The sequence below is a fragment of the Anguilla rostrata genome, chromosome 5 (genome assembly GCF_018555375.3).
Source record: "Anguilla rostrata isolate EN2019 chromosome 5, ASM1855537v3, whole genome shotgun sequence".
Taxonomy (NCBI): domain Eukaryota; kingdom Metazoa; phylum Chordata; class Actinopteri; order Anguilliformes; family Anguillidae; genus Anguilla; species Anguilla rostrata.
In genome coordinates this window covers 19,567,356-19,593,321 of record NC_057937.1, presented here as the reverse complement: position 1 = coordinate 19,593,321, position 25,966 = coordinate 19,567,356, and the positions used below count along the sequence as shown (strand labels likewise).

The 25,966-nt window shown below is 41.3% G+C and overlaps 2 protein-coding genes across 3 annotated transcripts; both read left to right on the top strand.

Moving 5' to 3' along the window:
* The first annotated feature begins 1,635 nt into the window (after positions 1-1,635).
* Positions 1,636-9,911, top strand: LOC135254936 (vacuolar protein sorting-associated protein 4A). 2 transcript variants are annotated; one of them, XM_064335548.1, is made up of 11 exons: positions 1,636-1,840; positions 2,623-2,734; positions 3,186-3,330; positions 3,600-3,661; positions 4,080-4,199; positions 4,577-4,733; positions 4,840-4,988; positions 6,071-6,152; positions 7,189-7,408; positions 7,830-7,970; positions 8,835-9,911. In XM_064335548.1, the coding sequence occupies exons 1-11, from the start codon at positions 1,820-1,822 to the stop codon at positions 8,934-8,936; spliced, it is 1,311 nt and encodes a 436-aa protein (XP_064191618.1). In that variant the 5' UTR covers positions 1,636-1,819; the 3' UTR covers positions 8,937-9,911. The 2 variants fall into 2 exon arrangements, with proteins under 2 accessions (XP_064191618.1, XP_064191619.1); XM_064335549.1 differs by lacking the exon at positions 1,636-1,840 and adding an exon at positions 1,868-2,344.
* A 12,511-nt stretch (positions 9,912-22,422) lies between these two features.
* Positions 22,423-25,435, top strand: LOC135254935 (P3 protein-like). Its single transcript, XM_064335547.1, has one exon. It carries the CDS (start codon positions 23,217-23,219, stop codon positions 24,666-24,668), a length of 1,452 nt encoding a protein of 483 aa, XP_064191617.1. The 5' UTR covers positions 22,423-23,216; the 3' UTR covers positions 24,669-25,435.
* The last annotated feature ends 531 nt before the right edge of the window (positions 25,436-25,966 follow it).

The window sequence follows — 25,966 nt, the reverse complement described above, 5'->3', positions numbered from 1 at the left end:
CCAGTGAAAAATTTCCACTTTAACTGTTGCAACCAGTTTTCATTTTCCTTGATTATCAATACCACGATTGATTTTCAAAATACTCAAAATAATTCTCAAAATGCATTAGATATAGCCAGTTCTTCTTAAATATACAATTAGGCAAACAATAAAATTATTTTCATTTACATTCCCTGCTGCGCCTGTAACAACTTTTTGACTAGGCTACTGTAGCTAACCTGCAATGCCACATTTCTAAATGAATGTTAGCTAGCCCTATAGATTCTCTACCGTCATACAAACAATTAGTAGGTCTGTTGTGTACAATAGCCCATTAAAAAAACTTCCATTTACAAATATGACTTAAATATGACATACACTTTCATTTATTTGTCATTCATAGAGGAAAAGGAAAAATGATTGAATCCATACTTATGTGTTTCTTTCAGAATGTAGGCTATGTATGTTTGCATGCATGTATGTGTATTAATGTCTGTAATAGCCTACATTTATATATGAATTACTATTATTACTTACTCATAACAAACACAGTGAAAATGAATGATATCTGATGAAAAATGCATTTGTAACGTACAAAAATGGCAAGTTACTCACACATACAAAGTACTGTCTATAAGTCATTCATATAAACTGACAAAATCTAGGCCTGCCATTAAATTAATCCAAGTTACAAGAAACAAACTTGACTATCTTACCTCACACAAATTGAACAAGCTGAATTCCAAAGCAATGCTACCCAGTGTTTCCTAAATTGTTTCAAGTAACTTAGCCCTGTGTTTTTTTAATCTTGCCATTTGACAATGTGGTTATTCAAACTTTGTGTCGCATTAAAGTGTCAAATAACAAAATTGCCTTATGCAAGACATTTAAGTGAATGTGTAAAACTGCTGATGAATATCTACAGAAAGCATATACCACCAGAAAGGAAATGTTTAAACTTTTGTTGTCAAGTTCATTTTACAAAATGTACAAGTTCTTGTATATTTGCATACATACATACATACATACATACATGCATACATATATAGAATACTTCATTATCCCCATGGAGACATTTACCTTGTAGCATGTTCCATTCACATTTACAAACAGACATTTATATCAAGAAACATACAATCATTCACGGTACAGAAAGGCCGGGTGGATAAGTACATAAATACATATAAAACTTAGACATATTGAGGGCTATTAAATCAATCTAGACTCTTACAAACCTGTCCACACACAGATTTGCCCCATTAATGTAGGCTACTGTACGCTTGTACACACAGGGCCAAGTTACTTGAAACAATTTAGGAAATATTGGGTAGCATTGCTTTGGAATACAGTTTGTTTAATTTGTGTGAGGTAAAATAGCCAATATTGTTTCTAACTTGGTGAAATTTTGACATCAATACTTGTAATAGCAGGCCTAGATTTTGTCAGTTTTAATGAATGATTTATAGACAGTGCTTTGTATGTGTGAGTAACTTTTTTATACGATAACAACGTATTTTTCATCAGATACTAAATCTAATACAACTGGAACTAATCAGTGTTGGGCTAACACCGTTAAACCAGAACTGCCAGTCTCAGATGATTGATGAACGTCTTTTATTTTGTTATAATTTCACAGGGAGTGTGCACCGGAAACTGTCGACTGGAAGTAGTACTGTTTTCAGCTACACTGAGCTGTCTTGTTTACGTTCGCGTGTGTACCTTAGCGTCTTCAAAACGTAAAAATTAAGATTAATTTGATATTCGTACGCGCACAGTGTCGGAATTTCAAGAATCAGATACTACACTTAATAGATTCCTTGTTTAAAGGGTGTGAGATGAAATGACAACGTCTACATTACAGGTCACTTATCCAGATTCATTTCTATCTTTCCGTTACACTAGCGGAGTGGCTATTGTATTGGGCTAATTGTAACGGTGCGAGCTAAACAAAGCTGTCATGGATTAGCTTCCATGCGCATTTGTGTGAAACAGATATAACTGCACCGTAAAGACAACAGAAATCATATATATCTGGCGAGCCCTGTGCCATTGGCTAAAATACATGCAAACAGAACTAGCTAGAGTATAAGTGCGTGCTAACATTTTGTCACTTAAACATTTATGGCTACAAGCAAACTTGTGAATGCTATAATTTATGTAGCTAGTAATAGTTGTTAATTATGATAGCTGCGTTCGTGATACATTATTATGAACTGAAGGCTTTTCTCTTGATTCTGTACTTGGTGACTCAAGTCGTACTACCATTGATTTGTCTATTTCGCTGTTTTACCCTGCTGGTACATGACTGTGCACACTCTTTTGTTGTGCACTTAGAGATTTTTTTTCAGCGTTTTAAATGTATTACGTGAGTTAGTTTAATTCGTCAACGTTCTAGATTTATAGCTGATTAAATTCGAGCCTGATCAGGCCATATTTGTGAATGGCTTATGACTTCGTGAATGCCAAATGATAAATGGTCAGCAGTCGAAGATAGTTTTCTAGGCACCCAATATTTATTAGTTGCTATTTGCTGTTAACCTTTAGGTAAAGTTAAATGGTTGTGCATTGTTGGTTATGGCGAGTTTTGTGTGTTTTAATGTTAATTAAGATTAGAGAAATTGTGTAACTCGCTGTGTGATGCAGAAAGCGATCGATCTGGTGACAAAAGCCACGGAAGAGGACAAGGCGAAGAACTATGAAGAGGCCTTGCGTCTATACCAGCACGCCGTGGAATATTTCCTGCACGCCATCAAGTGTAAGCTTGGCATTTCGGATCGTGCGTACACGGAGATTGGAGATGGGGTTATTAGCAAAAAAAAAAAAAAAAATATGAGCCAAAAAATTTCCCCTCTTCTCACACAACCTACCCTTGGCAGAGCTTGTCATAGATGACTCTTTATCAGTGGTGGTGACAAATCCTATTCCTGGATATCTACCATCTAACCATGTTAAGGTTAGAGCGAAAACCTATAAAATGGTTAATTTCAAGGAGCTGGGTTGGTTGCCTCTGGTGTGTGTGATGTACTGTATGTGAATGGGCGAGGATAACCATTAAATTGGAGTGGGGTTTTATGATTTTGAATAGCTAGTAATGAGAAAAAAATGTATGTTTCTTTCTGATGTGGCAAATTTTTCAGAAGTCAAGTACTTGTGGTGTAGAGACTGGAAAATTAATTTGGGGTTTATATTCTTGCTGCCTCCCCTAGACGAAGCACACAGCGACAAGGCCAAGGAGAGCATTCGGGGGAAGTGTGTGCAATACTTGGACAGAGCCGAGAAGCTGAAGGACTACCTGAAGAACAAGGAAAAACAGGGGAAGAAGCCAGTGAAGGAGGCACAGAACAATGACAAGTACAGAGAATTGCACACTGCATATCCACACACGTGCACATACAGACATGCACTTTGCATGTACTCACATACCCACAACTGCAGGCGCACACGCTGCAAATCTTCACATATGTACACCACACGCAAACACACAGTGCATGTCCGAATACACAAACACTCACACAGACACTATATAGCCACATATACATACTAAACGACAAACTGAATACCCACGCTTTTATTTACAAGGGTGGTCTGACACTGTTTGTGTGTATGTGTGTGTTCTTCAGGAGTGACAGTGACAGTGAGGGTGAAAACCCAGAGAGAAAGAAGCTCCAGGAGCAGCTGATGGGTCAGTGTTCTCTGTCTGTGTGTCTGTCGCAGTGTTGTGATGGAAAATGTTTGTTAGTGCAGTTTCAACAAGAAAAGGCTAGGAGAGTAGTATCTGTTTCTGGGTTTCATACCGACTTTTCCCTTTGTTTTTTATTGTACCCAGTCATTTACAGATTTCTCAGTAAGCTCATGTGTAGCTTAAGACTGTTCTTGTGTCCATAAATGAAACCTAATGTAGTCTATCGGTGAATCCTGCATTATGTAGTTGGTGGGGTACTGGCCTTGCAGGAGCAGATAATGCCCACCGCCAAGGTTGAATATGACTTTGTGCATGTGCATTGTGGCATCGTGGGTTGAGTCGCTCATGGTTTGGGTTGAGTTGCTCGTGGTTTGGGTTGAGTTGCTTGTGGTTTAGAATGTTTCCTCTCTTTTCTCAGGTGCCATCGTGATGGAGAAGCCCAATGTCAGTTGGAACGACGTAGCTGGACTGGAAGGCGCCAAAGAGGCCCTGAAAGAGGCAGTCATCCTGCCTATCAAATTCCCTCACCTTTTCACAGGTGGGACACTACCTCCCTACATACCCTTTCGCGGGAAATGCGCATTCCCGTGAACTGTTTCACGTGCGAGGCCAAACTATTACGTGTGAATTTCACTGCGCACCTTTTTACAGGTTAGACACCCCACACACACAGCTTCTCATAGGTGACTTATCGCTAACCTGTCTTCAAAGATGAGATGTAGCCATATATTTGATTCCGCAGGTGAGACAAATCCATGCATATGTCCACAGACGTAAACATTGTTAATATGGACTGCATTTCTTTAAGACGTGTTTGTGAAAGAGAAGCAACACCCTGGATGGAAGCTAGAGTGCAAGAATGCTTAGCAAATAACTGTTGCATACCTGACTAAATTTAGGTAACTGTCTGTCTAGGTAAACGCACCCCTTGGCGAGGGATCTTGCTCTTTGGCCCTCCTGGAACAGGAAAGTCCTACCTTGCCAAGGCAGTCGCCACGGAGGCCAACAACTCAACCTTCTTCTCAGTCTCATCCTCAGACCTGATGTCCAAGTGGCTGGGAGAGAGTGAAAAGTGAGAGACTAACTGACCTCCTGTACACATTTTACCAACACTCTGTCTCTCTGTCAATATTTTTGAATCTCTTTCCTGCCATATCCCCCCCCCCTTTCTCTCTCAGACTAGTGAAGAACCTGTTTGAACTGGCCCGGCAGCACAAGCCCTCTATAATCTTCATCGATGAGGTGGACTCTCTGTGTGGCTCGAGGAACGAAAATGAGAGCGAGGCGGCGCGCCGAATCAAGACTGAGTTCCTGGTGCAGATGCAGGGTGAGAGAGAGAGTTCCTGTCACTCCTCCCGTGGACATGGAGTAGATACGGACTGACTGGTTCCTGTCGCTCCTCCCATGGACATGGAGTAGATATGGACTGACCAGCTCCTGTCACTTTTCCCATGGACATGGAGTAGATACGGACTGACCAGCTCCTGTCACTCCTCCCATGGACATAGAGTAGATACGGACTGACCAGTCCCTATCACTTTTCCCATGGACATAGAGTAGATATGGACTGACCAGTTCCTGTCACTCCTCCCATGGACATAGAGTAGATACGGACTGACAGTTAACCAGTCGCAGATCGAAACAGGAAGTAGCATACGCAGTAACACCCATTAGATTCCAGTTAAGAGGCAGGTACCATAAATTATCAATATGGTTTATTCTGGAGAAGGGGAGTTGGTTCACACAACAGCATATATGTTCCACTGAGGGGCATTCGTATCGCATCACTCCTCTTTACCTATGGATAACTACTTTAACTATGGACAATATTGATTAGTTAGTGAAAATACACACATATATGAAAAAACGTAACATTTTAATTCCAGCACACCTTTTCAAGCTATTTATTATCATTGATGCAAAACTAATGAGTTTTAAATGAAAACTACTGGACTAACACTTTCCAATGATAGAAAAAATGTGAAATACTGTGTTCTCAAAATTCAATGAAGAAGCACTGTTGCTAGAAAATACAATGTGCAAAAGTCAGTATTTAATGGAGAGGAGGGCTCAACCAAGAATAGTTCCAAAAAGAATCCAAAATCAAAGCATATCACTGAAAAGGAGATGTATCATTTGTGTATTTAAATAAGGTGAAAGTAATTTTATTCAAATATTAATGTTGAACTATTTTCATCAGTAACACATAAAAATTCTTTAAATTGGTGTATTTCAACGTCCATTTAAAGGTTTCAAACATTTCAGTATTATGCGTGTTCTGCAGTCTGTATTAGAGCCTTTTGTCAGTTGCTAACTTCTCCAGTGAAGCCACTTTGAACCAGTCCTCTTGGCTGCATTGTGAGCCTTGAAATGCATGTGGCCTCATCATGCCAATCTCTGATTTGACAGGTGTGGGCAACAACAACGACGGAATCCTAGTTCTTGGAGCGACCAACATACCCTGGGTCTTGGATGCTGCCATTCGCAGAAGGTCAGGGGTTAGACTGGAGAAGGAGTGGGATGGGATGGGATGCAAAATTAGGGAGTACAGAATTTTAAAGGTCCAGGAAATTGAAATCTGTGAATTCTTGGCTTATGTTGTTTTAATACATTTGCATTCCCTCCCTCCCTCCAAACTGTTGCTACTTGTGATGCTCGGCCTAACGTTAGCTAGCGATAATGAAATAACTTTCAAGCTTAGTTATGTGGAATTAAAGCCCTTCTTTATTAGGGTGTAATTTCCGGAGTTTGAGCCTGCGGTCAAATCTAATGTTAGTGTACAGTAGCTCAGTGTTACAAAATTATTAAGCATTGAATGACCTGCTGGTTTAACTATATGATGGTGTAGCCTAGCTTATGTTGCTTTCTTTCATGTTGTCGGGTAGTGTAGTGTTACTGCACCAGACACCTTGCACTAACCTAGGAATAGTTTGCATATGAGGTGTTTTACGGATTTGAATATTAATGACCAGAGAATACACACCCACCCTGTCCTTATCTGCCGAATAGGTCACAATATCTAATACATCTAATAGTCTAACAATACATCTAATAGTGTTTTTTAATTTATTTTTTTTACAATTTAATGGTTATAATTGGATTAAAAACTTGAAGAAAATATTAAGAAGATAATCAGTTGTCACTTCTGGGGAATATAACCACAATTTGAATCCAGTTTCCTGGACCTTTAAGCAAGCCACTAGCATGGTTGGGGTTAATTCTGTTTAATTTCAACGATTTCACGAAATTAATTCAAATTCCAGTTAGAAAAGTCTCCACTAAACATTGGGGATAGATTTTTTCAATTCAGTTCCTGAAATGGCTGAACTGTAATGAAATTTACCCCTTCTCTTGTCACAAGTTGATCTGTTTTTAATTACTTTGTTCTTTTCAGTTTTTTTTGTCCCAGGATAACTGAGTCAGTTGTTAGACAGATGAGTGTCTGCAGGTCTTTAGGTAGTGATTTGAGAGTCGTGTTGAGAGCGGATGTGGCTGCCTGTGTTCTGACTGGTCCGATGCGTCTCCAGGTTCGAGAAGCGCATTTACATCCCCCTCCCGGAGGAGCCGGCCCGGGCCCAAATGTTCCGGCTCCACCTGGGCAACACCCCCCACAGCCTGGGGGAGGTCGACCTGCGGGAGCTGGCCCGAAAGACGGACGGGTACTCCGGCGCCGACATCAGCGTCATCGTACGAGACGCCCTGATGCAGCCCGTCAGGAAGGTGCAGTCTGCCACGCATTTCAAAAAGGTGAAATCGCACACCCCTTATCCACCATACATAGGGACATCAGTTTGTCTCCTCTTGTTTTCTCGCGTTGTACCTCAGTCCTCCGCCAGCTAGAGGTCACAGTAGCCTCTTTGTCAAGCCCCATCTCAATGATCCCATTTGAACCACCTCAATAATCTAAGCTGATAAAGTCATTTCCACTAATTACACCCAGATAATGATTGACAGCGATGTTTACAAACGACATTCACGTGTTTAATTAAATTTGATAACTTACTACCGGGGACATGCTGCAGTATTTTAAAATGCTGTACTGGTACTTGATAGGTTCTGTTAGAAACAGTGGGAAATGCCCACATTAAAAACGAGAGGAGTTTTATATCATTTTAAGAGACTGCGTGGTATTGCATTTCTTTTTAATCAATTCCCCTTCCTGTCCCAGGTTAGAGGTCCATCTCGGAGCAACAGTTCAGTGATGGTGGATGACCTCTTGACCCCCTGTTCCCCCGGCGATCCTGATGCCATAGAGATGACCTGGATGGAGGTGCCCAGTGACAAGCTGCTGGAGCCCATTGTGTGCATGGTGAGAAAAACATGCTTGTACACACACAGGCACTCACACACTCAGATACACACGCATAACACTAGCCCTACACACTCATGCACCTTCACTCACATACACACACACGCTCAAACACTGTTCACACTAATACTCATACCCAACATACGAACAAATGCATGCACACTTACAAACTGCTTTTGTGTGCTTGGTGCACAACTTTGTCATTAGATCTAGAGAATTCTCAGACCCCGACAGTATGTAACCTGGCTACCTTTGGAACAGTAATTTCCTATGTGTTACTTGTACTTAAATCTGCTTAACCCTCCTGTTATGTTGCGGGTCAAATTGACCCTTTTTAAAGTTTGAAAATCTAGGAAAAATACTTAAAATTATTTTTTCAGTATGAAACTTCTTCTACTGGCCTTAATTAGTGTAATCAACATTTTAAATGAAAATGGTTCATTTCATGTATTTGCAAACCCCCCCTGTATAGGGATTGACCCGGGAACATTTTTGCTGTACCTAAAAAATGAACAGAACAGGAGGGTTAAATGTGACAGTAGCATATGTGTGCATCACATTATTCATTGTGTTATGACAAGGGTTGGCATCCCTGGGGTTATACAGCGTGTTATACAGAATGTTCTGTTGCATATTGAAGTTCCCGCATATTCAACCATACGTTCATCCTGAATGATTTGCTAGGTTTAGTGTTTTGGGAGATTCATGGTTGCGTTGTGGAGCGTTGGCTCCTCTAGGTGGTGTTTGGGTAATGTAGTGCAACAAGCCAATGTATGTAATTGGCCACACTCAGTCGTCTGTTGAGTTCAGTTCCGTTCGGGTTTTAAAATTCTGAGCGTTCTTGTCTGTTTGTGTGCGTTCCAGTCGGACATGCTGCGGTCTTTGGCGACCACGCGGCCCACAGTCAACACCGAGGACCTGCTGAAGGTTAGGAAGTTCACTGAGGACTTTGGACAGGAGGGATAAAGAGGGCGGAACCAAAAGCATCCCACCCACAACCTCAGCCCTCTAACCACTCCCCCCTTGTCTCTCTAATCTGGACTGTCTATACACTACCGTGTGCCAGCAGGAAGGAGCGTGTTACTTTGTATGGTCTTTGTTTATGGACTGTGCTCTCCATGTCTCTCAGACATACACAGTCTCCCCTCTGCTGCTTGTTTCTGTGCTTCGTTTATTTCTGAAGGATAGATGAGTGTAAGGAGCACCTTGAAGTGTGTGTGCGCGTGTGCGTGCGTGCGTGCGTGCGTTCGTGTGCGCGTGCGTGCGTGTATATTTGTAGGTGTATGTGTATTTACATACATATAGGTGTGTGTGTGCATACATGCGTGTGGTTATGTGTGTGCATGTGTGCCTGCTGTAGTTACAGAAGAAAACCTGGCTACAGTGTTTTGAATGTTTTGTGGATTGATGGTCACTCAGCAAGACTGTCAGGTACTCCCAACCCAATACAGTCATGACAATGTTTATGTTTGCCAGCAGTATTACTTACCCACTGTATGTATTTATTTTCATTTTAATTTTATTTAATTTTATTTAATATTTCCGAAAAGGATTCTGAAGTATGAACACTAACACTGGCCTGTCTCCCTCTGAAGAAATGAGAGTTGCTTGCAGGTGCTCAACATGTGGAGAGGAAGGTTTTTGTAGGGTTAGTCGGTGACCATGAAGACAAAAGGGTGTATATACTGTACACATTCTGTCTGTACAACATAAGGCATTGTGTGGAACGCTTTCGAGTAATAGACACAATTTACACCATTGTTTTGAGGGGTAAAAAGAATGGCTTTGTTCTCCTGTCTTATTGTTATCTCTGTACATTGAGTAGAACAGTGTTAAATGCTGTCCTTTGGTCTGGTCTCCATGGAGATGGTACCAAATATGCCTGTCACTTTGATGACCAGGTTTGTCTTATTGCATTAAAGCCCTTGAATTGTGAAACAATGAGGTTTCTCAGTTATTTCCTTTCTTTTTCTGTGACCTGTTTTCTGGAGTTTCACCAAGCATTCGTTTCCGTGGTTATTTTGTGGTACAATGTGATACCATGTACATTTACCATTAGATTAACTGAAAACACACTGAAAGCAGCTCGGTGATCTTCCATTTTAGGCTTCAGAAGCAAGGTGTTTGGACCCCTTAGTCAATCAATGATTAAATTAAGCACTTCAGTGCAGGAACACATTAAAAAAAACCAGCAGACACAGCGGCCTGCCAGGATTTGAGTTTGAAATTCCTGATTTAAAGTTCCCTGACAGCTGACTGACAACTGCAGCTGCTGTAGATTGAAACACGTCACCGTGGTTACCCAGCACAAAAGTCCTCTTGAAGTTCACAGGCATCAGGTGCTACACAGAAGAGCTTATAGAACTGTTACAGATTGATAAATATATACAGTGCAGTATGTTAGTATTTACTCCAGTGTATTGGAGGTTAATTGCAGACTGTTAGCTTTAATGCATAATATATATATATGGTTTGGCTGTACTCCACAATTTTAGATTTGGTATCTAACAATTCACATGTGGTTAACATGCACATTGTCAGCTTTTATTTAAAGGTATTTTATATACTTAGGTTTCACTATAGAAATGTGAGAACTTTTTATGCAATGACTGCTTAAAATCTGTGGCCCGTAGACATCACCAGGTGCTGAGCGTCTTCCTGGTTGTGCTCTGCCAGGCCTTTACTGCAGTCATTTTTAGCTACTGCCTGTTTCAGTTTTCTCTTCAGCATAAGAAACGCATGTTCAATTGGATTCAGTCATGAATTATCTTGTTTTTGGCTTTGAGAAACTCCTTTGTTGCTTTAGCAGTATGTTTGGGATCATCGCCTTGCTGTAGGATGAAGCACCAGCCAATGAGTTTGGAGGTATTTGCTTGAACTTGAGTGGATAAGATGCTTCTGTATACTTCAGAATTCATTCTGCAGCTGCAATCAGCAGTTACATCATCAATGAAGAAAAGTGAGCCAGTACCTGTGGCAGCCATACATGCCCAAATCATAACACACCCACCATGTTTCACAGATGAGGGGGAGGGATGCTCTGGACCTTGGACAGTTCCCTTTGGCCTCCACACTTTATACAAGTGACTGTGGATCTCATCTGTCCACAAGACCTTATCCCAGAATTCTGCAGGCTCATTTAGGGCCCTCATGGCAGCCTGTAACCTGGCCATCCTGTTTTTGCGGTTAACTAGAGGGTTCCATCTCGCCGTCTAGCATCTGTAGTTCTGTTTGTGAAGTCTTCTGCAGACCATAATCACTGACACATCCTTGCCTGTCTCCTCAAGAGTGTTTCTGATCTGTCAGACAGGTGTTTTGGGGCATTATGGTGAGAATTCTTTGAACATCAACTGTAGAGGTCTTCCTAGACTTACCAGGACCATTGCAATTACTGAGCTCACCAGTGATCTGTTTCTTCTTAATGATGTTCCAAACAGGTGATTTTTGGTAAGCCTAAGATTTAGCCTGTGCTTCTTTTTATTTCTCAGCCTCATAATAGCTTCCTTGACTTTCATTGGCACAAATCTGGTACTTATGTTCACAAAAAAGCAAGAATCAAAACAAGACACTGAAAGATTTATTTTACCTGCATTAAGGAAGCAATTGAACCTGACTAATCAAAAACACTTGTGAAGTAATTTGTTCCAAAATGGGGGCCTATGTATAAAAAGTGCTGTAATTTCTGGTGAAACCTTAAGAAAATACCCTTTAATAAAAGCTGAGAATCTTAACCATGTGAATTGTTTGAGTACAAAAAGAAAATTGTGGCACAGACCCAAATCAAGAAAATATGTCTTTCTCCCAAACATACTGTGTGTGTATATACACAAACACACACACACTCAGTGGCCACTTTATAAGGTACACCTGCTTGTTAATGCAAATATCCTGCTCTGCCAAACAGTGAATCATGTGCAACTTAGTACACTATATGACAAAAAGTGTCTGGATTCACCTTGGCCTGGGGCTGTTTTTCATGGTTTGGGCTAGGCCCTTTAGTTCCAGTGAAGGAAAATCTTAATGCTACAGCATACAAACACATTCTAGATGATTCTGTGCTACCCCAACAGTTCAGGGAAGGCCCTTTCCTGTTTCCACATGACAATGATTCCGCACACACAGCGAGCTCCATACAGAAACGGTTTTCTTAAGAACGGTGTAGAAGAACTTGACTGGCCTGCACAGAGCCATGCCCTTAACCCCGTCCGACTCCTTTGGGATGAATTGCAAAGCCAACCTAATCACCCAATCAGTGCCTGACCTTACTTATGCTCTTCTGGCTGAATGGAAGCAAATTCCAATGCTCCAACATCTAGTATAAAACCTTCCCAGTGGAGTGAGTGGAGAGTGGAGGTTGTTATAGCAGCAAAGGGTGGACCAACTCCATATTAATGCCCATAATTTTTTATGAGATGTTGGATGTCAGGTGCCCACATACCTTTGGCCATGTAGTGTATATAAAGCATGCAGACATTTTTAAGAGGCTTAGTTGTTGTTTAGCCGAACATGTGCAATACGCGTGATTGAAGTGACTTTAATAGTGGTATGATTGTTGGTGTCAGAAGTGGTGGTTCCATGAACTGAGAAGCAGCTGCCCTCCTGAGATTTCACACACCACAGTCTCTAGAGTTTATAGAAAATTGCGCAATAAACATCAGAAACAAGGGCGTCTCTAAATGCATAAAATGTTGAACTTTGTTAGTGGATGTGCCTGTCAGATATGAGCAACTGGTTTTAAAATAAGTGTGTGTTACTGGATTGGAGTGTGTTTTGCTACTGCAGTGTTAATGTTCGTGTGTAACACATAGATAAGTAGGCCAGAGCTCACATGACTTATAAATAAGTCGGGAATGATGTAAACAAGAACCATATTAATCAGGAAAATGTGCACAATGTGCAGTTTTATCTGTGGTCACATGCAACAACCACTGACGTACTCTTATCAAAACATTACAGGAACCATATTAAATGTATTAATGGTTAACTAGAGAGACAGTGTGCTGACACTGCTCCCACGTAAAACACAACTGAAGATTGGAAAAATGTTACCTGGCCTGACAAATCTCGATTTCTGTTGTTGCATGTAGATACTATGATCAGAATTTGGCATAAATACCATGAACCCATGGGTCCATCCTGTTTATGTCAACGGTGCAGGCTGGTGGTGGCGGTGTAATGATGTGGGGATTGTTTTCTCGGCACATATTAGGCCCTTTAATACCAATTGAGCATTTGAATGCCATAGCATACCACGCACTGTACATCATTGGACCCTGTACATGTTTTAAGCTGACTTGTTCACAAGCGTCTGCTCACTGATTTAGTATTTTTCACATTGGTGGATAATGTTCAGGGTTTCCAGGACATTTGGGGAGTTGGGGAGTTGTATATGTACAGTGAATGGGGGGTAGGGGGTGGGGGGGGACTAGGATTACTGTCATGGTAAAATGATTTTGTTTCTGTAATTGTGTTCTGTTTTGTTATTTTTGATTTTCTTTTGTGATTGTGTAGTTTCTTGCAATGGTTTCTCCTTGTGTGTTTATTACATATACATAAATTTGACAAGAAAACCTGAGAAAGACTTCCAAGTCAGAACAGGCAATGTTTTCAGATGAATGGGGTGTACAGTGTGTGGCAGTGGTGACTAAAGCATGTTCAGGAGTTTAGTGAGATGTAGGAGTAACTAAAAGGTAGCTTGAGTTCTGGCATGCAGTTTGGCTTATTGACCAGAAGGTGGCAGTGAATCATTAAGTTGTGAGCTATTTTCCACATTCCTTTTATAAATGAGTGAAAAGGAAGGTTTCCTCCTGGTAATGTGGACATGTGCAGGTGATTACACATAAAGCATTGCTCTGTGGGTCTTGTTATCATTGTTATAATTTTGAGAGTAGAAGATGGCATTAGAGGGAAATACTGTTTCTTTATTATACTTTGAGCAACGAGAGGGTGTCCTGCTCACTTGGCTGCTCTTAAGTTTGTAAGTAAAAAAATACAAAGCAACACAGGCCTATACAGTCAGTTCTAGGGATGTCACAACGCCATAGTTGATACCAATACCAGCGAAATTCCATGATTCTCGATACCTAATTTGATACCATGGTAAAAAAATAAAATATTTAAGTGAAAGCGTTCAATTATGATCAGTGTCACTAAAAATTTGTAGTTAAGTCTGAACAAAGAGCTAAAGCCCCAGTAGAAAACGGAATTAAATTCATATTAAAAGTCAGATATTCTGAATAGTCCTCGACATTCAACGAGGCCAAGCGATATGAGGGTACAGATGTAAATTACGCCAAAAGTGCGGAGACCAGTGTTCCTAAGCCTAAACTAGCCATGCTTAGTGAAATCTGTCTGTTTTTTGGTAACTTTAGGATCCTACTCTTATCATTAAATGAATGTGGAGTAAAATGTGAATTGAAAAGTCTGAAAAAGTCAACAGGCTATAACACATTAAGATGCTTGTCCACAATACATTCATTTTGGGTTAAGATGATATTTTAATCGCAATACTTATTTTGCTTTCCGGAAATACATTTTTTGGTTGTCCTGCCTACTTATGTGTGGCGGATATAGCGCTGCAGGAGCACTAGACCGCTGTTCGCTATTTTACTCATCGTTATTCTCTCTACTCTGGCCTGACCTTTGTGCAGTGTAGGTCAGACTGGGATCACCATTCTCAGTCATATAAGTACAATGGCATTGGTAGTGGGGTATAAAGCCATATGTAATCAATCATATTTCGTACATAGTTTCTCTCAGATTTTCTTATTAGTAGTACCTACAGACATTTGTTAAAGTGGAAACTGCTCTTTACTTAACTGGTTTAATGAATTGCTTTGTTACTGAATGAGCGATTATATTTTATATTTTATGTGATTATATTTAAGTGACTGTAGAAAGGAAAAAGTCTTACAACAATAATGAAGATAATGATGATGATGATGATGATTATTATTATTATTTTTGTTGTTGTTATTATTATTATAAAAACATTGTTGTACAGCACTACAATTGCTTCACAGAAAGTAAGAGTTTCTTAGCTACCATGTGTCGCATGGGATAAAATCATCTACCAAGTGATTGTTATGTAATGTACTGAGGTGTACTGTACTGTAGAAAAGTGTGTATGGTATGTAAAAAAAAAGTGTATGGTAAAACAGAACAAGGACTGGAATGCACCATAGATAAGACAAAAGCATTCATGCGTAATGAAAATGATTTAGAATATTAAAAACATAATTCTAATAACTTAAATGAAGTATCTTAAAATTAGAATAAAATGTACCTCAAAAGAGGTGACGCTCAATTAACAGCAATGATGTAAAAGTGAGATTTTAAAAAGGAGTTAAAGGAAAACACTCACTCAAGGAAGGCAAAAGTGTGTCCCAGTGATTGCTGGGTAAAGATTACGCAAACTGATCCAGGAGAACAAAGTCATGCAAAGCAGATCAATTTGTTAATGGGCACCTGTTCAGAGTCAGAGGTTCCACATACGCACAGATCTTTATGTCATCAGGATGGACCATAAATGGTTAGATCAATATATCCACATAATATACTAAGGAATGAATCTGCACAACATCTAACGGATGCTTTGAAACTAGAAGTCCATACACACCTTTCCATGCTTTCCAAGTGTGGATGGGGATCGGCATGCATACCAATGGAATTTATGAGAAGCACTAGGCCTATTTCTCACCTTTAAAGCTAACAGCAGTTTTAAATTTGAATCAATTTTTAGAACTAGCAACTGTCTCATCATATAGAAACTAAACTCTATTCACACATCCTTTAAAAAAAGTTAGCCTATATTTGATGCATGTGACAGCTGTTTAGATGCATGACTAAGCATTCTAAACCGCATCCTGTCACACAGTTTCTGTATCAAGGGCCAATTTTCTCAGTTACTCCCTTAACTCTCATGAGAAACAGAGTTTTCACACCACAGTGCAGTTGTCATGGGACCCAGTGCTTTGCAACTGCAGACCTGCCAACCTTAGGAAAATATTTTGAGTACCACAATAGTCAGTGTAACGCTTAGTTCACATGCTTTCGCACCACTTTGCTTTGCACGCACACACAAGCCTTTCTTCATAATTCATAAGTTTTGACTGTTAAAGAGATCAGGCAAAATTGTATCATTTGACCTGATGCTAAAATATCACTTGCACTGCACTATATTATGATATACTTTCAAGTCAAAAGTTTGAGTACACCTGCTTAAAACAATTTTTTCCTGATTAATATTTCATTATATGATATGTGTGCTTATACAAACTGATAACCATAAGTGAATTGCATTCACTTATTTAATAAAAATGGAAATAATTTATTTTGTATATTGTAACATATGTTTTCATTTTCAAGTATTTACAGAAACTTATGTTGTAATGTAAAAAAAAAAGCTTATGTTGCGATGTAAAACACTGTCAATTATGAATAAAACCAAGTTTCTGTCTTGATTTCCATTTTTATTTAATAATTAAATAATTGAATCAGCTTATACAGGCACACATCATATAGGCCTAATGAAAAAATAGCATTCAACTGAAAAATTATCTAGGAATGTAGGCTTTTGTAAATAAAGGTTTAGCCACATTATTACCTGAATCTCCCTGGTGGTTAATGTTAAAATCATAATTGCACAATGTGCAAACTGCATGGTGCGGAAGTTTTGAGGGGCGGAAGCACGGCCATTGCTCCTGATATTTTGCGAGGAACTTCTCGGGGGCATGGACTCGCTTCTTTTCAGTAGGTCTGCTGCTCTCTCTCTCTCTCTCTCCTTGTTAGTATCCTCGTCATCTGACGTCATGATTATTTTCTAACTGCAAGGCTGGTCGGGTGACTGGCTGCAATAATAGGAATTATTTGCTACGTTAGCAGTCTATAGTCAAACACCTTTGCAATGGTCACTTTGCTCCAACAGAGCGTGCGCGATTCAAAGTTTGAACAGGGAGTCTCCGTAGCGTTTGAGTTACTGCAGCTAAATTACTCCATCAGTTATTCACACGTCTCGGAACGAGGCTAAATCGCATGCGAGCTACTACTACGGCTAACTATATACACAAATTTATCTCATTAGGATATACCTCTTGAAATGCATCATCTCGTAAAGTTACCGAACATGTTTTACCGTTTTATATGCTAACATTACGGTCACATTTTTGTGCTTGATTATTACTTCCCATTTTACCTCAGCAATGCAGCGTTACGCCTAGGTGGATAATAAAGTACCGCTGCGTATCAGTGGATGTTGAGTGGGCCGGGGAGGGGTTACAGAACCACAAGCACAAGGTCGTAGCATCTGGTTCAATCCGAGGGATGTAGCCTATTTTAAAAACCGAATAAATGTACGCTATTGTTTTCCGTAATTAAATTACAATATATATTTTTTTTTTTGCGTAGTTTCAGCTGGTATTTCGTACCTGCGTATTTTGACCAAGAAATGCGTGATTGGTACACAAAATGCGTGCAGGTTGGCAGGTCTGCAACTGTAACTAGAGGTAACATAAGTCCTCTGAGAGAACTCTCCCAACCTTTATATATATATATATATATATATATATATATATATATATATATATATTTCCATAGCCTATGTATAGACATTGGCACCAGTGTCATGATGCCACATGTGGTGTCATGCTCCCATACATATGGAATATGTATCCAGGGGGAATATTCTCCACGTCTCCAAGCACACTTTTGGTTTGGTTTGATTACCGTCACAGTTCTTGATTTCCCCCTTACTTGGTTAGAAATCTGTAGTACTCAACGACCTATCCACCGATCTGGACCTGCAACCACTTTCTATGAAGAAACTACTTCATAAACACATACACATTTAGATGTTGGAATGGGCAAAGATTATTTTTGTATCAAAATTGTGTTAAATGTATCGTGTTAGTGAAGGGAGAAATATTTTCATGCTTTTTTTTGAAGGTGTATGAGATAAAATGTGAAAAACTTCAAGGGCAGTGAATATTTTCTGAAGGCATGGTGTACACGCCCCTGTTCAACAAAAAACTGGACTGTTAACTACTGTCTAAAACTGTAAAATATACACTCACTTCCCACAGATATGCAATACCACCCCCTACATATGTTTTGAATATATTTATTTTGCTGTCTGCATTTTTAAATTACTTTCTTCTCCACATTTTTTCCTTTATTCCCCACTTTGGACTGTCAAATTGCAGTTACAGGCACATCCCATTGCTGCAAGTTATGACTTATTATAACTGCAGTCCATGAAATGTTTTTTTTTTTTAATTAACAGTGTTTGCTGGCTGACTAGTGGGGGGAACCGTTTTTTTTTTTTCTGTGCACGGCTGTTTATGATCACTGAAAGACAAAGGAGCGTGCTTTTTTGTCCTAAAGTAGACAACATGATTCCACCCATTACATTACATTTATGTAGCAGACGCTTTGGGAAGTTCACAAATTACACCCATGGGCAGTTCACAAATGAATTGGAAACAGAAAGAAGAAGCTTCCAGAAGTGTCTATTAAACAGTTAGCCTTTCATGGTACAGAGAGTGTGTAGAGGCTTTCATATTCAATTTGGGCATTCAGGCTCTCTAAGCACCTGTGAGAGCCTTTTTGCCATGTGTGCAAAACATGCTCGCTGTATACCGTAGCTTGGAAAATATTTGATGTAAAACTGCCAAGTTAAGGTGAAGCAAGCTCAATCCAAGACTACAGAAAGAACATAAAGATTTTCACTCTATGTTGCCCCTGTAGGTGGTTATGAATACCCAGGTCAATAGATCTATAAGGCCTATTTTAAACACCCCTCTTTCATTTTTTATGAGCTTTCTCAGAAAGTCTTTAGATCTATGTTTTGATTAATGGTGTGTCTTTCTCTTAGAGATCATCCGGTTTCAATTGGCTGTACTGCTTTGGACCTATTAGGAATACCAGATTATTGGAGTGAGCGTGGAATCCGATCCCTGTAGACGTAGGTTTGTTCTGTGGTTGTGTCGCATGCATTATTAAAGAAGTAAACATGAGCAGGTGCTGGAGACAAAAGATCAATCGAAAGAGCGCCAAGCACTGACACGTGGAAACCACGAGGACTGCATGCAATCCCAACTTTGAACACTTCTCCCCCCCGCATCTGCATTAGGCATGAACCTGGATTCCTTTCAGGAAGTCTGACCCCAATGTCCAGTTAACTTTGCAAACAATGGCACTCTGTTGTTGGATTCTGATTAATAATTCAACAAAACACAAACAGGTTTTGCTGCTAAATCTTGCATGTAGGCCTGTATACCGATTGTACTAACGGCAGTAGTGTTCTGCATAAAAGTGTATGCTGTATGCAAATGTATTGTAAAAGTGTACATAACATTTGCACATATAGCAACACACACATTGGCAGGGCTAACCCGTGAGTCTGTGGGGCCCTAGGTGAGATCTTGAAAATGGGCAGCAAAATAATAAATCATAAAAATTATAATTAAAAAACACCACACCAGGGGCCCATTAAACCAGCCAAGGACCTAGGCGGTCGCCTATATGGCCTAATGGAATATCCGGCTCTGCAAGTTGCATGTATATATCTGCCCTTAATTCTTAATGCAGATCCTAATTTTGGACTGTATTTAATTCCTACAAGAAGGACATTTAAACAGTGGTTTCTATGCTAATTGCATTTAAAAACACAACCTTTCAGTTTTATCTCACCAAGCACATTTTTAAAGCAACACGTTCTCATTCCCAACTCGTCAAATATTGCAGCTTGGGCAAGGGCTCTTCTCGTCACTATTCGACGCGTTAGGGTTTTCAATGTAGCCTGTTTAAAGGGGACAACGGTATTACCCTTTCGCATTAACGCTTGACCCAAATGTCTTGAAATTATACACACAATGTTGCCATACCACATAGAAGCTGCATGTCAAAAATTGTAGAGATTGTAAAGATTGTACTTCAAAAACTATTCTGCTTATCAAGTACCATGTTTTAGCCTTGTAACGCGCAATAGGCGAAGCTATTCAGACAGAATATTGTAGCCTAGTTATTTTCAACAATTATCAACACAGAAACTTTTTTTTTAGTATGCACACCCACTTGCATGTATTCACAACATATAATAAGCAGAGCATGATTGAGTTACTTTTTCACTAAATGTCGGGTGTGTGCGTGCGGTCAATAGAGTTTTCAGTGCAGCCTATTTAAAGGGGACATCCGGTATTGCCATTTCGCATTAACGCTTGACCCAAATTTCTTCTAATTATACACACAGTGTTGTCATACCACATAGAGGATGCATGTCAAAAATGAAGATTGTACTTCAAAAACTATTCTGCTTATCAAGTGACATGTTTTAGCCGTGTAATGCGCAATAGGCGAAGCTATTTAGACAGAATATTGTAGTTATTTTCAACAATTATTGACACAGAAACTTTTTTTGTATGCACACACCACTTGCATGTATTCACAACATATATTAAGCAGAACATGATTGAGTTACTTTTTCATTAAATGTCGGGTACGTGCGTGCGGTCAATAGGGTTTTCAATGTAACCTATTTAAAGGGGACATCCGGTATTGCATGTGTTACACCACAGCAAAGTTTACTACATACTTCATCACAAATTTGATATATTTGTTTTAAGATACATGGTGGCAAAAATAATTCCCCCTGCTTCTCTTCTCCCTCCCATCACTCTCAATGTTTCTGCTCAGGAGGAGTAGTTTGTTCCGTTCTAAATGCATTTACAGTTCATTCGATGGTAAAGGGGTGTGTTTACATGGAATTTTAAGGGGTGATTGTTAAATACTGGGCGGAAGAAATCCGAATACATATGCGGCCAAAGAGCTTGCATCTAACTGTCAAATGTAGACGTAGCAAACTGTGTTCCGATTAGCACATGACAGAGATCGCATGAAACGACAGGTGTAACCATGGCCTAGGAGACTCACAAAAACCAGATTTTTTCACAGAACACTTGATTTATTGATAGCTGCTGGAATGCATTGAAGAAATGTTATAATTTAATAATTTTGCCTGAGTTGTAGTGAACTATGTCTGCATTCTACAGCTTTACAATAGCTTAAATGAATCCTCTAACTCAGTGCAGGATGAAATGTAAAGATTTTAAAAGGATTGATTCATTATAAAGATTGTAATAAGATCATAAATAATTTTAATTGTATGAGCGTACTGCTTCAGACCAATAAAGGGCACAGTGAAGTACATACCAACAGTTTCAGGAGCAATGGTCTCCCCACAGTTTGTGTCAGAAGCAAGGCAGGTAGGATCAGGCCTACAGCTGTGACCAGCTGTAACAGAAAAACAACACTGAATCAACACTTGCAACATATGGGCAAGGTCACGCCATGGTCAGCATTTTCAGTAAATAACAAGTTCACAAAATCAGATTATGCCATTAAATACAATGATTTCTGTAACACACAAATTGTAACATTATTAACTACATCCTATCAAAAGGTTATATGGTTTAAACACAGCTTGGGTGCTTAATAAACTATCATTACAACATGATACTGTACAATTTTGCAGATTTCTATTACGGAAGCCCTAAAAGGTTGTGGATTAACACATTCCATTTACTCCGTTTACCCTAACTCGTTATCACAGGAAAATGGAGTAAATAAAATGTGTGAATCCATGACCAAATGTATGAATCCATTAGGGCTTCCGTACTCTATAGAGCACAGGTATTTTACATTTACTTATTGTATATGAAATTTCAATTGGGTTAGCAGCTATACATAAAAAAAAGATGCACACCATGTTGTGCACTATCTACTGTACCGGTACATTAACACACTATCTACTGCGCACTTATGCTGGCCGCTGGCCCTGGCTAGAGTAAGATCTGAAATTAGATAACATTGACCTCGCTGACCCTTTTTTTGAACCATCCTTCTAGAGGAGCTTGGCCGTTGGGCAACCACATCTCCATTCTCCATTCACCAGCCACATGCAATAATAACATGTCTGTTATATTTTTAAAAACGTTGATCATAGGTAATCCAATACACTCAAAATAAACTGTGTCACCCAGCATGCATTAGCCTAGGTTTACGTTGATGTTTCCTATAGTATTAAAATGAAATAATTTCTGGTATATTTCATTATATGTGTATGTGATTTTAAGTAATTAAATTCGAATAGGTCACAGTAGTATTGATTGTCTACAAACAGGAGCTCCGAATTTGCGCTGAGGTTCAGGCTACTGTCTGTCCGCGTCAAAATCCGCCGAAGTGGTAGTCAATGGGCTACCTCACTCGTCAACCCAAGACGCCCAAGTCTATCCAACGCGTTAAACAGTGAAAATCATTTCCCGTGTAGGCTAGCCTATAGTGTTCAAATGAAATACTTTCTGGTATATTTCGGTATATGTGTAGGCTATGTGATTTTAAGTAATTAAATTCGAATAGGTCACAATAGTACAGTAGCCTGTTGATTGTCTACAAATAGGAGCTCCGAATTCGCGCTGAGGTTCAGGCTACTGTCTGTCCATAGCATCAAAATCCGCCGAAGTGGTAGTCTAATTCAATTCTATGGGCTACCTCACTCGTCAACCCAAGACGAATATTATAGTGACGAGAAGAGCCCTTGCCCAAGCTGCAATATTTGACGAGTTGGGAATTAGAACGTGTTGTTTAAAGAAGCTCGTCTGGTGCTATTTTAGGCCTTGGCTGCCGTTTATGACTCGCGAGGGAGACATAATTTCGCTATGTCATTCTACCCAAGTGACGCCACAGCTCTACTGAGAGGGCTGTTCTGTGCAGAAGTCGAAAGAGTTAATGCCCACGGCGCTTCTTATTGGACGAGGGATGAGTTTAGCGAGTGAATGAGAGAAAGCGAAAGGAGGGAACGAGAATCCGAGAGGTAGATTCAGTAAACACTCAACCCAGACAGAAAGGGATGCGAGCAGCACTCAGTCGCTAACAGAGACGGGACGCTGTCTCTCTGCCCGGAAGAGAAAAGAGGAACCAGGTCAAATAGATACAAACATGATAATTTTTTCCTGTTCGAAAAGTGCTTGTGAATCGGATGGGACGCGTGACGTCTGAACTCCGGGGTAACGTACAAACGCAAGAGAAAACACAGGCTTAAGTAGCTAGCACGCTAGCTAAATGGATATCAGAAGAACTTCGCCGGGCGCGGCCAGCAATGTCGTGATTTTGTCGGAGAATTTAATTGCTTTTCGTATGCGGTGAAAGGGAGACCGACGGAGACGCTCAGGGGAGGGCGAAGCGGCGAGAAGCATGGCTTTACTGTACTCTTTTCGTCTCCTGTCTGTAAGAACGACGAGGACGCTTATAATATTTGGGTGTCTCTTCTTGGTAACAAGAGGAGTGGACCGGAATATGCCAACAGCAGACAGTTCGCTGTCATATAACAGCAACGTGACGGCCGGGGGCGACAGGCGGTACATACGCATCGGCGACGGATCCTCGCAGGAATTTGAATTTCCCGAAAACACCAAGGGAGTGATAGTAATCTCGAGCCGCTACCGGAGTATTGTGGGCAGGGATTCGGGCCACAGTGAGAGCTGGAGGCAGACCGTGAGCGTGCGATCTCTGGACCCGGAGGTCCTGTCTATTCTTAACGTGAGCGACAGTGGGCGCGAGGGCCCGTCCACGAGGAGCTACGTTATTGGCATCAGGTCTGGCATGCCTGGAAGAGCAAGGCTTCTGGTTCAGCTACTGGACATGGACCAAGACTCACGGCCAATTCTGGTGGAGGAGAGATCCGACTTCTCCATCAGGGTTTCCCCCGGCGTCAACGACCCGGCTGCCCAGCTGGTCCAGTCCGGCGGGCTGTCACACTTTTCCGAAAACCCTGTCCTGTTTGCCTTGCTGCCACTCATCTTCATCAACAAGTGTGCCTTTGGCTGCAAGGTGGACGTGGAGGTTCTGAGATCGCTTGCCCGTCGGCCGGCACCCGTGCTCCTGGGCGTGGCTGGCCAGTTCCTGGTAATGCCTCTGTATGCCTACTTCCTGTCCTGGCTGGTGTCCTTGCCCCAACCGCTGGCCTTGGGGCTGGTCATCACCTGCTCCGCCCCGGGGGGAGGGGGCGGGTACCTCTACAGCCTGCTGCTGGGCGGCGACGTCACCCTCGCCATATCCATGACGCTGATCTCCACGGTGGTCGCCGTGGCGATGATGCCCCTCTCCTCCGCCCTGTACGGGCGGCTGCTGGGCGTCCACGCCGCCCTCCACGTGCCCTTCGTCAAGATCCTGGGCACCCTCCTCTTCATCGCCATCCCCATCTCGCTGGGCGTGGCGGTGAAGCTGCGGCTGCCCGGGCTGAGCCGCGCCCTCCTGGCGCTGATCCGCCCCTTCAGCTTCGTGCTGATCGTGGGCGGGGTCTTCGTGGCCTACCAGATGGGGGCGTCCATCCTGGCGCACGTGCAGCCGCAGATTGTGGTGGCGGGCGTGAGCGTGCCCGTCTTCGGCCTCCTGCTGGGCTACGCCATGGCCCGGGGGGCGGGGCTGGCCCCTCCCCACCGCAGGACGGTGGCCATCGAGGTGGGCGTGCAGAACAGCCTCCTGGCGCTGGCCGTCATGCAGCTGTCCTTCCGCCGGTCCGAGGCAGACTACGCCTCGCAGGCGTCCTTCATCGTGGCGCTCAGCAGCACCTCCGAGATGCTCCTCCTCGTCCTCGCCCACATCGCCCGCCGGAGGCTGGGCTCCGCCTCCCTGACGGACACCTGAGTCCGCCCCCCGGGTCTTGACAGACGCGTGGGTACAGACGCGCTCATCTACTGCTCAGAACTGTGAAGAAAGTATTTTTTTTGTCTTGAAACCAAAGGCCTTTTTCTCCTTTTCTGAGTCTGATGTTTTCATTACTACTGAAATGTGTCCTGTGTTACGTACACACAAGGGAGAGACGTGCTTATAAATTGCTGATATTTTTCTACCAGACTTGCTTTTTCTAAATTAAAATGATTAATATTTGTGTCCTGTTTACAGAGGTCTGTCTGTCCCAGAAATAGGGCTGGGAAGTGACGTTGGATGTTTCTGGACTGAAAAGGTGATCTACATACTTGAATAATGACTAAAGAGATTAAAACTTGGAACAGTTAGGCTGGAACTGTGTGTCAAGCGAGGGAAACTAAAGCACAAAGAGTCAGTATCGCCTCTGTGAGAAAGGCGCAGAGGTCATTTGTCTTATCTCGTTCACCATGATAATCCCACCCACCAAGGTCAGCGTCATTTGTAGCTTGTAATTCTGAATGCGAGACGAATCTTTACCGTTCGGTTCTGAGCACAACCGAAAGTGTTATACTGCAGTGCTGCGTGTTTTGGGTGCTTTCATAGTATTCTGGACTGGTTAGGATTGAATGATGTGCTACTTACTGTGGTTGGGTATTGACCAACTTTCACAATTTCTCCAGTATTTTGGTACCTCATTTCACCATTTGTAATTTAAAAAGTGAAATAAAAACATTGAACGAAATCGCTGAAAATGCCATTGGAAACATAGCATGAAACATTTCCTTTTTGCAGTCTTTTTTTTGTTCTGAGCAAATATCGGTACTAAAAAAACGTAAAAGACATCTCCAGTTCAAATTCCAAAGTCCCACTTCAGTTGCATATTGTAGGGAATGCACAATGTACGGTTTCATAACATCACAGTTATGTACACACGTATTTGAGGGTAGAAACTGTCCCAAACGGTTTGTGCTTGTGCTTTTTGTGCATGTGAGAAAAAATGTGGTCTGTGTGTGTGTGTTTGTGTGTTTGTGTGTTGAAAGTGGGAAAATGGCGTGTTTGTTGAGGAGAGAGCTTGGTGTGGGTGCCTGTATGTGCTAGAAAAAGGTGTTGTCGTGGCCGTTGAGAGTGAAAGGGTGCTGTGTGCATTTTAGTTGGGAGGAAGTACAGACAGAGGCAGGACCTGCATGTTTGAGCTAGGCAAAACATTTGGCACAGTCATGCAGAGAATAATTTGGAGAGGTTTTGTGCTGCCGCTTGTGTTTTTGGTGGACAGTCATCTAATTTAACCAGCGGAT

Coding starts and splice junctions, on each gene's coding strand:
- LOC135254936 (XM_064335548.1), top strand. CDS start 1,820: ATGACAACGTCTACATTACAG. Junction 4,734..4,839: donor TGGCTGGGAGAGAGTGAAAA/GTGAGAGACTAA, acceptor TTTCTCTCTCAG/ACTAGTGAAGAACCTGTTTG. Junction 6,153..7,188: donor GATGCTGCCATTCGCAGAAG/GTCAGGGGTTAG, acceptor ATGCGTCTCCAG/GTTCGAGAAGCGCATTTACA.
- LOC135254935 (XM_064335547.1), top strand. CDS start 23,217: ATGGCTTTACTGTACTCTTTTCGTCTCCTGTCTGTAAGAACGACGAGG.